The sequence below is a fragment of the Rhinopithecus roxellana genome, chromosome 3 (assembly GCF_007565055.1).
Source record: "Rhinopithecus roxellana isolate Shanxi Qingling chromosome 3, ASM756505v1, whole genome shotgun sequence".
Lineage (NCBI taxonomy): Eukaryota > Metazoa > Chordata > Mammalia > Primates > Cercopithecidae > Rhinopithecus > Rhinopithecus roxellana.
The window spans coordinates 60408784-60425722 of record NC_044551.1 but is presented as its reverse complement, the minus strand read 5'-3'; the positions used below and the strand labels follow the sequence as shown (position 1 = coordinate 60425722).

General features: G+C 39.5%; 1 protein-coding gene across 7 annotated transcripts in view; it reads right to left on the bottom strand.

Moving 5' to 3' along the window:
• Window positions 1-16939, bottom strand: part of MAST4 (microtubule associated serine/threonine kinase family member 4) — a 587084-nt gene that overhangs the window by 22247 nt on the left and 547898 nt on the right. For all 7 annotated transcript variants that reach the window (XM_030927046.1, XM_030927047.1, XM_030927051.1 and 4 more), the window contains 7 exons: window positions 15254-15386; window positions 14212-14377; window positions 12240-12341; window positions 6637-6759; window positions 6336-6448; window positions 4188-4315; window positions 3605-3840 (listed from right to left, as the gene is read on the bottom strand). In XM_030927046.1, the coding sequence (XP_030782906.1) occupies window positions 3605-3840; window positions 4188-4315; window positions 6336-6448; window positions 6637-6759; window positions 12240-12341; window positions 14212-14377; window positions 15254-15386 (1001 nt within the window). The remainder of the gene's footprint in view (window positions 1-3604; window positions 3841-4187; window positions 4316-6335; window positions 6449-6636; window positions 6760-12239; window positions 12342-14211; window positions 14378-15253; window positions 15387-16939) is intronic.

Sequence of the window (16939 nt, the reverse complement as noted above, 5' to 3'; positions counted from 1 at the left end):
CATGGCCACCCACCTCATACTGTGATTACCTTATGATATTGATTATCATTATCAATGCTGTTAATCATAATTTTGACACGTGGACATTGTTTCATCACTCCCCGTAGACTTATGCCTGTGCCTTTAGAACACACCTCATACTAGACTGAGGCAAGTAACCTGATAGAAAAGTGCCTAACATGTCTCTTCTCACTTCTCAGGCTGTATGCCTCCATTCTAAGCTCCCTGTACATTTCAAAGGACAAGCAAGACAAAGGGGATATTACTCTCTCCATTACTCAAGCTCACTTCATCCTCCTGGCTTTTAATCCAGCGTATCAAATGCTGATCCTCCCTCATGCTATTTCCTCTCCCCTCTAAACCACACCTTCTTTACTTTTAATTTTGTTAATCTTTAATATAAACTGGAGTTATTTTTAACTTAAAAAAATGAGGACTTCCCTCAACAATGGAGCATAAGAGAGGATAAATATGGAGGTGGGTGCAGAAATGGAACATCACTGATGCTGGCCCGGTGAACGCAGAGGCTGAGAGTAAAGAAAGCTCTGCAGCAGGGTGACATGTTGAGTCCTCCAGAAGGAAGCTGAACAGCTATTCCTTTTGATTTGTCCTACTCTTTCTTTCCCAGGTTATTGGTCTTCTATCTTGCTTTTCTTTAAAAACATCATTGATAGCACATTTTTGTCCATCCAGGAGAGACAATGCTCATCTCATTTTTACTTCTAAATGCTACATTATAAGCCCCATGTGCTTAAAAATCTTCAACTGTCTCATCACCTTTAGAGATACAATCCATGCAGAGTATTTAACACCACTATAAACGATCTTTTGAAAGAGCAGCCAGCACATTTTGAAGTGCTGACCATATGACACTGTTTGCCTAGGAAAGAATTAGACTTAGACTTAACCAGCATTTCTCTTACATTGCTGTCTATACACCACTTAGTGGTACGGTTGTAGTTTGGTCCAAGCTCATGGACAAAGTTCAGATCTTACAGCTGTGTTCTAGGCTAAGGGAAGCTGGGAATTTGGACAGCGGCTTTAGGCACGACATACTTTGTGGTCATCTACTGTGCGTATGTACAGGAAAATACTCATGGACTTACACATAACACCCATCTGACCAACAAAGGGAGATAACGTTAAGGCAAGTATCAATCTTTTTACTCCTATGAGATAAGATCATTCTCATTTAACAGTATATTCCATTCTCTTATAGAAATCAACTACTGAAGGTCTTGATAAAAACTGCTTCGCAAGTAATAAATCTCATCTCGCAAAACTGAAGCTTCCCTTTGAGTAAGGTACATACTTGCTTCTTTGTAATTTGGTTTGGATGGGATCACTGACAAGTCTAAAATGAAAAGTTGAATCTCTTTACAATGAGTAATTGTTGGATACATTCAGCCCCTACACCTAAGACTTCAAGACATTTATTTTGCATGGCTTCAAACACAATGTAGTCATGAGAAAAGAGAAACAGGTATAAAGTTGTACTTCCCTAAATGCCAGAGTGTGGATACACAACTTTGTGTCACCTCTCCCCCTTGCCTCTGCCATCTCATTTTGCAGTACTGCATATAAGCGTGAGCTTCTTTTCTACCAATGGTAGATAATGTCACTTTAATGTTCTCTAAATGTCAAGGGTTCCTTCTTTTTGGTGGTGGAGCAATATAAAAATCAACAAATTTAATTTTACTACAGTCACGGTTTTCAGACTCCCTAATTACCCTTGGCTATAAGCAAATCAGCTCATCTCTGTATTCTGCACAGCCCCCAAGGCCTTTGATTATTTTTAGTGTGTGTATGGGGGAGAGAGAGAGAGAGAGAGAGAGAGAGAAAGATGGTGTGAATCTATTAATCAGAATGCATGGCAGGACCTAGGTGGATTTTTTTTTTTAATTATGAAAGTAATCAATCAAATGCTTAGACACGATTCCCCTCCCTTCCCCTCCTACCTTTCCAGTAGTGAGTAGGCTGAGGAGACTAAGAGATAGTAAACAGTTCACTATATTCAGAATAAATTTTAAATCGAGGTGAATATACTCTATTCAGAGTAAGGTAACTAAGAACCAGATAAAGGCTTTTGTAACCAGGAATAGAAAATACCAAGATATCTACATGTGATCTGAGCACCAACATGAGCTAGAGATGGTCAGGAATCTTAGTCTAACAGGTTGCCTTTACACTACTTCCTCATTGCTGTTCTCTTGGCTTTACGTTTAGGATAAATGGAATTATGCAACATGAAAACAGAACTGAAGTGAAGAGAGAGAAGAAAATCTAACATTATTTTCCTCCACAATAAACTATAAGCACATGTGAAGCTTCACAGATCCAAACTTCTTAGTGAGGTTGAAATAAATCCAGCCCATAAAATTTGTTTTTCTTGAAATGATTAAGAAAAAAGCTTACACTATGAATATTCACTTAGTTTAAAAAATGTTGATGAAAAATCTTGGAATCATTCATGGTTATCAATACAGCATATTGAATGTAGCTTAATGAAAACATTCATTATAGCAATTCTAAGCCATATACATCTTTTACTTTATGAAAAAGCATAAATGCACATACTCTATAGAAGAACATGCTGTGCATAAAATTTTCATAAACCAAATGATATTTTAAATGAACTTAAGAGGCTTGTTCTGGGGCAGTTAATTGCAAGTTTGATTATCTAGTGAGGATACTTCCATTATTAATGACCAGCAAGTATCCATGATATATTAAGCTCCTTAAAAAATCTGTGAAGACACTGTTCCTCTTGTCAGGAAGGTTACATCACACAAAGGTAACATTAAAAAAGTGCTTTCAAAGGCCCAAGCCCACTTGACTGCCTCCCAAACAGGCAAAGATGTCTCAGGAGTTTCTTACTCCAATTACCCAGAGATGGGGAAGGTAACTTTTGTCTTCAGTGGAGTTATTTCATATGCACGTAACATACCAATTTAAATCATGTTGGTATTTCTGACTCTCCTTTCCCCTCCTTAGTCCTAGATGGACCAGGACAGCATTAAGTGTCGTGCTGCACTGAGCCTGAGTCTACTGTGGAGACAGAAATTATTTGGTACAACATAACCCTTTAACAAAAGCCAACTCCATCCAAGAAACAACCATCTGTTTCAATGCTAGAGAGAAATCTGGCTTTATACTGTGCCTTAGGGGTGATTCAAGACATCTTCAAGGGTCATTTTGACAAGCTGACTACTTGATACTGGCTCTCACACTGAACTTTCAGTTAGATGCAACTGCGTAAGACATACCTTTGCATCAACAACTGTGAACACACTCCCTTAGCATATTCTGACTTATTTCCCTCGAAAGATTCCCTGCAACCTGGCTGAGAAAGTGAAATTTGGCCCCAAGGTCAAACTGAAGCAGTAACAGTTTGCTGCATGGCTGAGCATTGAGGAGCAGTCTGAGATATCTCATCTTAGCTCTCAGAAGATCGTGTCTCAAGCCTAAGGACTGAGGCCATGGAGAAAGTCTAGTAGCATAAAACACCCATCTTTACTGCCTGGCGAGGCCATCCCTGGGACTGAGCGCTAGGAGTCACTTAGTGTGGTGAGGAGGACAGCAGGCACTATGGCCCAAGGCTTACCTGACAGGGTGGAGCTGCTGATGGTGCTGGCTGGAGTGGTGACCTCAGGCTCCTCCTGGGCACTCTCTTCAGGAGGAAGGGCTGGCTTTCCTGGCTCCTCATGGGGGTCTCCAGGGTGGGAGGCAGCTTCATCTTGTTCTCCCTCTGTTGAAATAGCCAGTTTGGGAAGTAGGCCAGAACTGAGTTTATGTCTGTTGCTTTCAGTATCTGAAGAGTTGGATGTTGATAGCTGTTGCCTTAATTAAAAGCAAAAACAAAGTCATATACACATACTAGAAAACTGTGTTAAAGGTGAATTTTGGAAGAAACCAGGTGAAAATCGGACTTGGATAAGCCTAACCAAGAGATGTCTAGTACAATGGTTCTTAATGTGTGGTACCCAGAGCAGCAACATCTGCATAATCTGGGTACTTGTCAGAAATGCACATTTTCAGGCCCCACCCGAGATCTACTGGATCAGAAACTCTGCAGGTGGGAGATCTGTGTTTTAACAAGTCCCCCAGGTATTCCAATGCTCACTGAAGTTTAAGAAACTCTGCTCTAGTAGCTACTGCTTATATTACTTAAGAGGCATTTCACATACATTTCAGAATATTCTGAACTCCAGCTCAGTGTTTCTGTGGATGGCAAGGTTGTGCTTTTGGTTTTGTCCCCAGAGTCTTCCTTCTCTTCTGCTGAATTCTGAGTGATTCGATCTATACTGCTGAAAACCTGGAAGGCAAATAATCGGTGCTTATTAATATCTACTAAAAAGAGTTTGTCAGAAAAACACTCCAAGTCTTGGGAGGAAAACCTGAGAGGATAACTAAATTCTGAACTGAAATTGTGTATTCAGAAAGTACTTTCCAGTGTTGTTGACCAGAATCCTGAGAGGAAGGGTCAGAGTGAGTGAGTGTGAGTGTGTGTGTGTACATATATACAAATAGGGAGCTATGAATTCATCATCCTCTCATCATATCTTGTTGCGGACTTTGTATCTGCAAACAAAATCCACAGATGCAGTGGAGTTCTAGGCCTTGGGATCAATGCACATCTTGATTACTTTTTAACCATGAAGTCAACTGGAAAAAGAAAATAACAGAGAAAAAGATTTAATGGCCACCAGTCAGGGGTAGGAAGAAGAAAAATGAATTGGAATTGAGTGCAAACAGAAGAATAAATTATCTGTTTCAAGACTGGGTGGTGGTGTGGCAGGGATGCAGTACATATTTCGTTGTAAGAGCCAGAGGTATTTGTTTCGCTTACAAATCACATCTACAGACAGGCAGTTTCCTATGTTGGTGCCGGGGGTCCTGAAGGGGATTGGATCTCAGGTAAGCCCAAGGTCTCAGCTATCTCTGAACCTCTGTTGTCTCACAGGAAAGAGAGAAGGTAAAATGGGGGTCTAAGAGCCTAGGGCAGGAAGCACTCCCTACTGCCCTGCTCAGACACTTGCTGCTCTCATGGGAATGGTCCTGAGGCCTCCTGTAATCTACTAGGAATAGCAGGAAAGTGGCTAAAGAACAGGAGACAGTGGGAAAATGAAATACCCACCAAGGCAAAGAAGGAAGCAGTGTTTAGGGGTTGGCTTTGTTGTCTTTGATGGCCCAGAGAACAGTCCTGGTCTGAGTCTACACTTAGCAAAGCTTCTGTCCTGGCTCTAGGACAGACTGGCTACCACCTTCTCCAGGGAAATCCTTACGTCAATGCCATTCCCATAAAAAGGGAGGGTAGTGCTGGCCAATTTGCAGGTGCATCTAGGTGATCATTTAGAAAAAGCTACAGAGCACTTTAAAATCACTAAATGTTATAGAAAAGCTAAACAACAATCATGCAAAATGCCATGGCAACAGAAAATATGTAGCTACTGAAAATAGCAAAAGGGAGGTAGGGTACCCTCACGTTGATTTCCACTTTTCCTAGGGCCCTGTTCTGTCTCAGAACTATCAGTTTTCTTTGTTTTGATTAATTATATTTTTAATCTTACCTCTTCTAGTAAAAAGGCATCTTTCTCAATCATCAATTTTATTATCTTCTACCATTTTCATGATTCTAGCTTGGCTTCCTACTGCCTTTTCAATGTGGCTTATAATTTCTGTTTACTAGTTACGAGTCTTTTTTTTTCCCCCCTTTTTGTGGAGAACGGGAACTCGCTATATTGCCCAGGCCGGTCTCGAACTCCTGGGTTCAAGCTATCTTCCTGCCTCTGCCTCTCTAAGTGCTGGGATTATAGGCGTGAGCCACCATGCCTGGCAGTTACGAGACTTTACAATCTTACAGTCAGCTGTCCCCAGGTATCTTTGCTTATGTCAAGGACTGAGCCTTCTCCTTTTGTTGTACTCTATGTAATCCCTAGGAGATGACTCTGCACACAGTGAAGCTGGTACTCATCATCCTAAGTTGAAAGCAACGAGTGGTGCCTCCACAGCCTGGCATTGCGCCAGGTGAGACATTCAAGGCAAGGTCATCATATAAGTAGCAGTCACACACTCCAAAAACAAGACTTTGGGTGCAAGGCTATGCCCCTAAGAAAACAAGATCTTAATTCATGGAGAGAGAAATATATTTTCACAGTAGCATAGGGACAGACTATAAGTTGAGGGGATCACTTTTCTTCAACAAAAAGGAAGTTTGGGCATAGGAGACCTCAAACCCTGGAAAAGGGTAAGTGTCCAGCTGTTCGGGGATACTATCTGGCCAGCGGGAGATCTTCCCAGAGAGACTCTGTATGTTTATGCCACATTTCACTTACTTTTGAAAACCTATGTGAACATGAAGAAAACTGCCTTATTTCCACATTAAAATCTTCGTCATTTGTGTCGTCTTCTTCCTCCGTTTCCATATGATGATACTTCTCAGACCGAGCTGCAGTGAAATGTTTGGGAACAGGTCCAATTACTCAGATTTTCAGTGTTTAGATATTTTAATTATGAGTTTCTGTATCGAATCAGCATTATGTTTAAGAACTCAGAGATACGAAGAGTTTCAAAAGCAAAGGTAATTATTTATCGAGTAAAGGCCAAACAATGTTTTATGTCAGAAAAAGCACATACTATCAAAATAACTTGTGTCATCCTCAGATTCCAGTTGGGGAATAAATTCTGCCTTCTGTCTCAGCAAACTGTTCCAGTCTAAAGAACGGAAGAATCGATGCTGTTTGACTTCATATGCACCACCTGGAAGTGGGCAGGTAGAGACAGAGAGGAAAGTGTTAAACTATCCCCACTAAGCAAAGGCAAACATCAGTTTTTAACAATTTTGAAAACATATCAGCAAAGAAATACAGACATGAAAATCATACTTTTTCATTCTACAACCAAAGCCCCACAAATTTTTCTGATAATTTGTCAGTAGGAGATGTGATGTTGCTAACAGCAGTTGCTATGGCACTGTTTTTCTTTGTTAGTTTTTTCCATGACTTCCTCCATTTTTCAAAGGTTAATGTTGTGGACACTTAAAATCACATTATGCTGAACCTGGAGATGTGGATAAATATTGGCCCACAGCAGACTCACTCAATAAAAACCCAAAGAAATTCTAACAAGGTGCAAAATGTGTTCACAGCAACATTTCCTCTGGAGGAGAAGTGAATATTGATAAATTTTTCCTAAATATTATTTATAGGGGTTACCATTCAATTTTATTGGATTGCCCATTAACATAGATAAGAATTAGATTCTGTGAACTACAGATTTGTAAGTAGGAAACTGACAAATCTGTTTTATAGACTTTTAATGCCTCTAAAATATCAATCACCATTTCCAAGTTTTAGGCTTCTTTTTGCCAAGTCAGCATGATAGCATAATTCAGTGAAATGTTTTCAATTCAGTTCATAATTTTAAAGAGTGATTTTAAAGGACAGGCCATCAAAAATATGAATACCGTATCCCATATAAAGAGAAAAAGGTACATGATATAATATCACAGCATAAGAATCAGACCCCTGCCCTGCCACCAGCACACACATTGTTGAAGAGAGAGATAACAAAGAATCAACCCTGAAAAACCTCTGAGAGATATCTGAGACGTTAATAAAGGGTCTAATCAGCCTCCCTGCCAAAAGATCTCTGCTAGGTGCAAGTGAATGCCTCTTTCTTGTAGTTGTCACCCAGGCCTCTCATCCTGTCCTCTGTAGGGTACAAAAAGAATAGGATGAGAAATGCCAAGTTGAATGCAAAATGGGCTGTGAATCTTGGTTGGGGGTTGCTGTCTGTGGATCAAAGATTGGACTCTGTCCTCATTGGACCCCTCTAGCATAAGGCATAGTGTCAGCCCTAGCTCTGAATCCAGCCAGGGCAAATTGGTGTTCTGAAAATGATGGAATGGAGTGAAAACATCAAAGCGAGGAAATTACCCAAAAAAGGGGGAAATGGATTCTTCTTTATAAAACATTTAATTAGAATCTTTACCCTATTCTATCCAGGTGGTTTCCACATTTCTAGCAAAATACTGAAGTCTGACAATAAGCATGAGCAGCTACGACTGAGAGTCAACTTGTGACAAGTATTGCACTAGATGCTACGGGACAGGTATCTTGTTTCCTTTAATTAAATCATCAAATATAACCACACAAAGTGGGCATTACAACACCTTTTGTGGATGTGGAAATGAAGCATAAGCAATAAAGCACCACGGACCATGATCCCCCAGAGGGTAAAGATTCAAGGCTGAACCTAGGCCTGCCTAAAAACACCCAGATCCAACCTCAGTGCCACATATAAGGTGGAGGCATGCTTTAATTTGTTTCTACTCCACCATCTCTCTTGCATTGCTTTGCAAATGCAAAGATTCAGAACTGCCACTACTGGGGACGTGAGCCTAACAGCCAACTCATGTGGCTGTTCTACAGCACCTCTGCAGAGTCTCATTCCAGCCAACCATGCATCCTTGCTCTCACCTATCCCTAATCAATGCCCGTATACACAACTGCCCATCTCATTTTCTTCTAGCGCTCTTTTACTTGGAGAAACAGAATACGAAAGCTAAGAGGGCTTAACTGTTTCCCTACCCAACATGGAGGTCGTCAGCATGGTGAGGATGTTGGATAGGGGAAGCCCTAGTTAGTGGCCCACAACACACATCTCTGAACTCCTAGTGCAGTGATGGTTCCACTAGACCACAATGACTATCACTCCAGCTGCTGCTCATGGGGCCGTATCAACAGTCCAGCCTTCACATTTTGGGTTGCTCAACTTTATCAGAAAAGCAGTTTCTCTAGGGCCAAGAGCTCAACCAGACTGCAGTCGGTGTCGGGGGTTTTACCCCACTGCCTGCTATCCTCTGGGACCCAAGCTGGTGAGAGCCTTCATTTCATCTCTGTAGACAATGACAAATGGGTCCTCCTCAAGGACTCACAGCCCATGGTTGATTTAGCTCACATTTCTCACCCTTTGGCCTTTGTGCCTCACTTATGAGAAGCTGGTATCAGTTGGTCCAGTTTCTCATGCACTTATGGAGAGATAAGGAAGAAAAGAAAGCGGGGTGGGGGGGGGGGGAATTGGGGGAAAATGACTCTGGGCTAAATTTTTGATAAAATATGGGTGATAGCATCGTGAGCTAAAAACAAATCACTCATGCAAATGATAGTTCTCATTGTAAGAATTCATCATGAAGGGAAAGGAAACATTATTCCTTGAGCTCTTGGTAGGTATTTAGTAAATGAACTAGATACCTTCATGAACATTTTTGCATTTACTCCTCACAATAATCCTGTGAAGTATATAAAACGCCCATTTCCATAGACTAGGAAACTGAGACTCAGGGCAATGAAGAAACTATTCAAGACATGGGTAGCAGTGACATCTGAGCAGCTCTGAAGGCCAATGAGTCAGGCTGCCACTCAATATTCTACAAGTTCAAAAGTATAGTTCCAGTAGGACAAGCTCCCAAACTGCAAGTTATGCTTTGACACTAACACTTTCCCTTTTCTCTCCTTTCATGGAAGTTTCTTAAACATCCATTATGTTCTTCACACCCTTTTTCTCAGCCTCTCTAATCTCTTGGGCAAATGTGCATTCGCACATTTTCACGGTGCATTATTTTGCCCACTAAATATGCATTAAATACAAAATGCTGTCATTGGGAGCAGCATGGCAGGCCTGCGGGATTCTCAGCCTCAGGCTCTGGGCCCTACTGGGACCTGTCATGTTGGACTGGCCTGTTTGGCAAGCACTTGACAATTCTAAGAGCTTGGGTAGGGTCTTTTAAATGTCTCTTCTGGGTTTCTGTTAGGAGATTTGTTCTTCAAACTGTCAAACCCTAAAAAGACTGAAAGTAGCAGTCAACGAGAAAATGTGCAGAGAAGTAACTTGCAGCCTATGATTTACAAACACAGAGATGCTGATCATTATCACATCCTTGTCTAGTTAAACGAAGCCCAAACAAGAATCCACGTTTTCCTGGAGGAGTAAATACAGGGCAGAATACAGGCTGAACATCCTTGGTCTGAAAATTTAAAATCTGAAATGCTCCAAAATCTGAAACTTTTTGAGCACCAATATGACACCACAAGTGGAAAATTCTACACCTGACCTCAGGTAACAGGGATTAAAACATATATATGATGGAGCCAGGCACGATGGCTCATGAGGCTGTAATCTCAGTACTTTGGGAGGCCGAGGTGGGTGGATCAGTTGAGGCCAGGAGTTCAAGACCAGCCTGGCCAACATGGCCAAACCCCATCTCTACGAAAAATATAAAAAGTAGCCGGACATGGTGGCATGCACTTGTGGTCCTGGCTACTCGGGAGGTTTAGGCATGAGAATCGCTTGAACCTGGGAGGCGGAGGTTGCAGTGGGCCAAGATCACACCACTGCACTCCAGCCGGGGTGACAGAGTGAGATGCCATCTCTAAATAAATAAACAAATAAACAAACCACCCCACCCACCCACCAACCAAAAACCAAACAAAAAACACATATTATGGGCTGATTGAAGGACTAGGGCAATATGCATTCATAACAGAATAAGAAATCATGTCAGTTTATGAACTTAGAAAATAATTTTAAGATAAAACTGTTGTTAATGAGGCAGATGACTCTGGAGGAAATGTTTTACAAAGCCATCCAGCAGAATGCCTCCTCTTCCCTAGAATGATCTGTTTTTATCCTTATAATAATCCTATGAGGCAGCACTTCAAACATTTCCTTTTCACAAATGAGGAGATGAGCAATAGAAAAAGAAGTAACCTGTCCAGTGTCATACAGCTGAGATTTAAACTCAGGTTAGCTGACTGTGGAGTTTATGCCCTCAACCTCAATTTTATTGGCTTTTCAGGTTAAAAGTCCACTCACCCACTGAAAAAGGTAAAAAAGGCACAAGGTGCTCTAGTGAGAGGCTCAACTAAAAGAAGTTTTCTAGTGAAACCCTAATTTTAAGCCTTTTTGGATTCTCTAATGCAGGGTCTGCAAAGCTCTCGTGTAAAAGGCAAAACAGTATACATTTTAGTCTTTGCATAGCATACGGTCTGTCATGACTACCTAACTCTGTCCTTGTAGCATGAAGGCAGCCATACAATACCTAAATGAGTGGGACGTGGAGGTGTTTCAGTAAAGCTTTATTTACAGTACCAGGCTGTGGGACAAATCTGGCTGTAGCTTGCTGACCCTTGCTGTAATGCATTATCATAAACTCTAGTAGCACTGCCTTCATCTATACTTAGGTAAGAACACAGTCCTCCAATAGGAGAATCGGTGGGTGAATGTGGAGAATACTATACAATAAATATTTGGAGCTGTTTCAAATTTTTGTCTTGGAAAAAAATGGGGGAGAAATGATTTCTTCAGTATTTTCTGTTATTTCTATTAAAATGGGGGTAGAATGAAACAGCTCAGAGTAAATAATCCATCAAGCCAACACTTTTCACTGATGAAAATTATGGAGGCTGGCTAGACTATGTGCATTTATATTTAATATTTAGTCTCATCTACATAAATTCACATACTCGGGCAGACTGGGACTCTATACTGGGATCGCTACGTCTGTCTATTCAGAATACAGAGAAGAAAAGGGAATAAAATGCTGGCAGAACAGTCAGAAAAAATAATCAGCAAGAAGCAAATCTACTATCTTGTTAATCCTGAAAGGCAGTGGTTTTTAATTCGCTTTCTTGGGTCATGGTGCTCATCACTGTGCCGATCACTGTGACAGGACAGCATGGTTCAACCCCAGGCACTCATTTCTAGTAATTAGTCCAAGCACTGATAACCCATTTCAAAGCCTGTGGATAGTAACATGCTGGGTCAAATCCGTATGGGGATGTATATTTAAAGACAAAAACAAAAAGAGTTCCAAATAGCGAATCCTCTGTTTCAAGTTATTTAAGATGCATGCTTTTCAGGACAGAAGAGTTACATGTGCCTTTGAGGTTTTCTTCCAGAGAAGCTTTATTTATTGAAACAAATTAAGCATAATTTCTGCTTTGCCAAACACAAAAACAACAAAAAAACAAAGACAACCAACCAACCCTCTTAGTGTACACACTGCTTTGAATCAGGAAACAAAATCCAAAATATTATTGCTATAAAGTGTTGCAGTCATGTTCTACATCAACTAACAGATGTTGCCTATGCAAAGCAAAACAACAACAAAAGCTTCAGAGCGCTCCATGTAGACATTATTTCTTGCATATTGGCAAAATTAAAACATGGGCTCTAACCTGTTCCCAGCCTCTCCAGGGGATTCTGCCTGAGGAGTAAGGTAATCAGATCCTGGGCATCAGGTGGGGGTGCCTCATCCTTCTCAGGCCAGTTGATCTCATCTAGAAGGAAGAAAAGTTGTTTATAACCGTATTGTTCACAAGAGGGTCCAGGTCCCAGCAACATGGTCATCACCTGAGAATTTGTCAGAAAGGCAGAATGTCAGGCCCACTCCAGACCTACTAAATCAGAGTCTGCATTTCAACAAGATCTTCAGTCGATTCCTAAACACAGTCATGTTTGAGAAGCTTTATTTTATAAGACATAAGGAGCACAGATTTTTTACAAGGTAGGAAGAGAATATTTCAATAAGCAGATCTTTCATTTGCTTTTTAAATTCATTTTTCTTTCAAATAATTGGCTTCCAAAAAGTTGCCTCTCTAGTTATTAAAAGACTTAAAATAATAGAAACTCTAAACACTTCCATGTCAGGTGGCTAATATATCCATCCAAGGATTATCTCAGGGTAAGATTTTTCTCTCTTAATTTCCTCAACTGAGAATTTGGCCACAGCCATAGAGTTCTTCAGCTCTAAGAAACAAGAAGTAATTTTGCAAAAATAACTATTTCCGGAAACAAATAAACAAAAAAGGTCAAAGTGCTAAGACTGAAGAAGAAGAAGAAAAAAAAAACCACAAAGTAATCATAGTAATGGAAGTATTTAAAATCTGTCATAAATATTAAGAATACATTCTCATTCTGAAGGAGTTTGCCTGAAGATAGGTGTGCGTGCTTGTGTGTACGGAAATGCAATAAAAACATGAGTTATTTCTGTGTGTGCCTGCCTCTAGCTTCCTCTGCTGCAGTTTAAATCTGATTTGGAAAATACAACATGAATATGCATCTGAGCCGTAAGGCATCAAGAACAAAGCCAGCATTTGCTGCTTGTGTTAATTAAACACTTGATTCCCTTTGCCATTCAGGCCTTAGTATATCAGAAAACAGCCTAGTTATAAATCCATAAACAGCTCAGATATTGTATAAAGGGGTCATACACTGCAGGCAACTCACAAATCTGCTTTGTTAAAGTTTACAAATATGCCTGGCTTGCAAAGTCAATGATAGAAAAGAATGCTGTGATAAAGCGGCCTCATATGCCAAATGAATTTTTCCCCTACTTCCACTGCTGGACTTTGTAAACACAGTCCAAACAGACCGAAGGTGGCTGATAAAGATGTCAGTGATGCCTGACAAACTTTCAAGAAGAGAGACCTTTCTGATCTGTTCCAGGGAAATTTATAAAATCGTCAGGTAGAGTAGTGATACACCCTATTTAATTATCATTTAGTTTTGCCACAGGCCACATACAATAGTTAGGGTCAGCTTGCAGGTTAAGATCTGAAAGTTATTGAATTTTAAATGGAAGATGAACAGCTGTTACAGAAATAACATTACACCATAACAGCTACCAATGAAATCATTAACAATCTGTGGATTCAATTTGCTTCTTTCCCATTCTCATCATTTATTATTTGGTAGACATTTGTTTTAGGGTTTATTACATTTTTGTTAATTTCTTCATTATGCCATTAGCCATTTTCCCCATTTATGTAAACGTTACCCACATTAACCTTTTCTTCGTGGTGCAACTTTCCTATCATGGAAAGGAAGACTGGACGGCAATTAAATTGCCTGTAAATCCCACACCAATTTCTTTGCAGAAAAAGCACATGATAAAAAATGGTTTTGTTGCTAGCACATTTCCAAATTCTATGTTAACATAATTTCTTCAGATCAATTTTCAACAAAAACTGCTCTCTTGAGATTAAGAATGTCAGTTATATGCTTTGATGAGTCAGTTCTTTTAATTCGTTGGCTCAACTGTTTGATAAAGGTTAACATTTTAGTAGTAAAAACTGTGACACTCAACAGATTTACATTAAATAGCTGCTTCCCAACAGTGACTTAAAGATAACTCCTGATGATATTTACCACTGATGACTTGTCCAAATAGCTCTTCTGGAGTATCCCCAAAGAAGGGCACGCATCCAACCAGAAATTCATAGAGGATAATCCCCATGGCCCACCAATCCACCGGCTTTCCATAACCCTGCCTCAGAATCACTTCTGGTGCAATGTATTCAGGTGTGCCACAGACCTAAAAGATAATTGCAAAATTCAAATAATTGGAATATTAGACATGAATTAAAATGAGCAAGATGGCTAGTCACCAATTATTTTGCCCAGAATGCACCTGCTCAACCACATGGAACCACATGGACAAAGAACTTAAGAGCAACAATTATAAAAAGGTATTTAAAATACCAAGGCAAAGAATTATTACCAAAGATGGGAAGTTTACAGTTCTGCTCTAATGTTAAATTATATGTAATGTTTACTTTCAAATTGAGAATCTGACCCTGTTTGGTAGTTTTACCTATTATACAATATTAAAACCACTTATAATCCTTAAATTTAAAATAATAATGCATTTTTAAGTTTGTCATTGTCAGAGAGAGTTTTAGTATCTATATGACCAAAATACATTCACACACAGGTTATTTCATAAAAGCAATGACAGTTGAGCTGTGTTTACCTTAAGTAACTTTACAGTGAACAGATTGTGGGCACATGGTAATGAGGCATGCTTAAAGGGAAATGGGCTGTGGCTTGGATTTAGCACCCATGATGGTACAATGCATCATGAGTTTCACAAGTACTCTACTGAGACTCCTGAATTCCTTACAAAAACAGTTTTCCATTTGTCTCTCTCACACTCTCACTTGTGTGCAATTAGATCATTCGTCTTGCTAATAGACCATAATGTTGGGAGAGGAATGTAGAGGGAGCAGACAGTTCAAAGAGGCCCAGGGAGAAAAATGGAAGCAATTTGCACTTTATTAAATGTAAGGTTTATACAGACATCTAAACCACCAGCACTAATGTGAAGATGGCCCACACAAGTTGATTCTGAACTTCACTGGCAATACCATACTTTGTATTTCTCAATAAACTAAATGGCACCCAAGCTTACCTGTTTATCCAGGAACTCTCGAGCATCCTTCTCAATATGACCCTCATAAAGGTTGGTAGTCATGCTCATTAGTCCCACCTTAGATAATCCAAAATCTGTCAGCTTTATGTGTCCCATGGAGGTAACCAACAAGCTATGAGGCAGAAGGACATATAACACAATAATCACTTTATAAGCTGGTTATCTATTTTCATTTTCCCCCTACCCCTATCAATTTCTAAGACTATTTAATATATGGGCATCAAGCTTATTACAAAACCCAGCCTGGAAAGAGATGAAGTCACACAAAGATGTCAAATACTTCCATCTAGCAGCTGAGTGTAATTCACAAAGGAGGGCTAGAGACAAGGCGTAGCTAATCTTTGTTGGAGCAGCCACATACAGCATCATTTATAACACTTTGAAACTTTTGGAAAAATTCAAGTATGAAACTCTGATCCCTTTCCATTTTCACAATAAGAAAATGAAAAAGAAATGGCATACACCAGGAAGTAAGCAACCCATTTGTGATACAAATGAGACACAAGATAAAAAAAAATAAAAACCAGAAAAATATTGTTCCAGATTTCAACTTTCATCTCTAATTTAAATTTCTACTCATTAAGCACAAAACCTGTATTTCTTACACATGCAAAGAATCTGCAATTAAATATATTTAAAACTTTTCATTTTAAGTGGGAAAATAAAAAGTTTAAATAGTATATACAGTATTATAGTAATTTAAAAATTAAAAGAATAGAGGGATTTTTAAAAAAAGCTACTGGATGGAAATATCCCAAAATGTTATAGTTGTCTTTGGTAATATTGTGGATGAATTTTTTTCTCTTTTTCTTCCCTGAATTTTTCAGATTTTGTAGAATAAGCATGAGTCAACTTTATCACAAACTTTTCAGCACACTTAAAGTCTTTACATATTAATATGTAATGTTTTTAGAGGCATCTCAAATTAGTGGATAAAGCATGAAATATTTAATAAATGGTGTCAAGATGAATAGCTAGTCATCTGGGAAAAAAAGTCTATCTGTATCTCAAATCAGACACCAAAATCAATTCCACATAAATCAAAAATTACTAAAAAATTAAATTGTGTGTAAAACAGAATGTAATATCAAGCACTTCATCTTGGAGTAGGAAAAGGTAATCTAAGTATGACACCAAATAAAGAAACTATCCAGAAAACAACTAGTAGCGTTCTATGAAGCCATTATCACATTTACATCATTAAAAAAAAAAAAAACTTAAAAAAATTAATTCTGGCTTTATGATTATCTTTTTCTCTTGTTGCTGGTAACTTTTTTTTTTTTTTTTTTTTTTGATACGGGGTCTCATTCTGTCGCCCAGGCTGGAGTGCAGTGGCATGATCTTGATCTTGGCTCACTGCAACCTCTGCGTCCTGGGTTCATGCCATTCTCCTGCCTCAGCCTCCCAAGTAGCTGGGACTATGGGCACCCGCCATCATGTCCGACTAATTATTTTATATTTTCAGTAGAGATGGGGTTTCACCACATTAGCCAGGATGATCTCGATCTCCTAACCTCATGATCTGCCCGCCTCAGCCTTCCAGAGTGCTGGGATTACAGGTGTGAGCCACCGCGTCCGACTGATAAATTATTAATATAAGCATTGTGGGGGGTGGGGAACTAGGGGAGGGATAACATTAGGAGAAATACCTAATGTAGATGACGG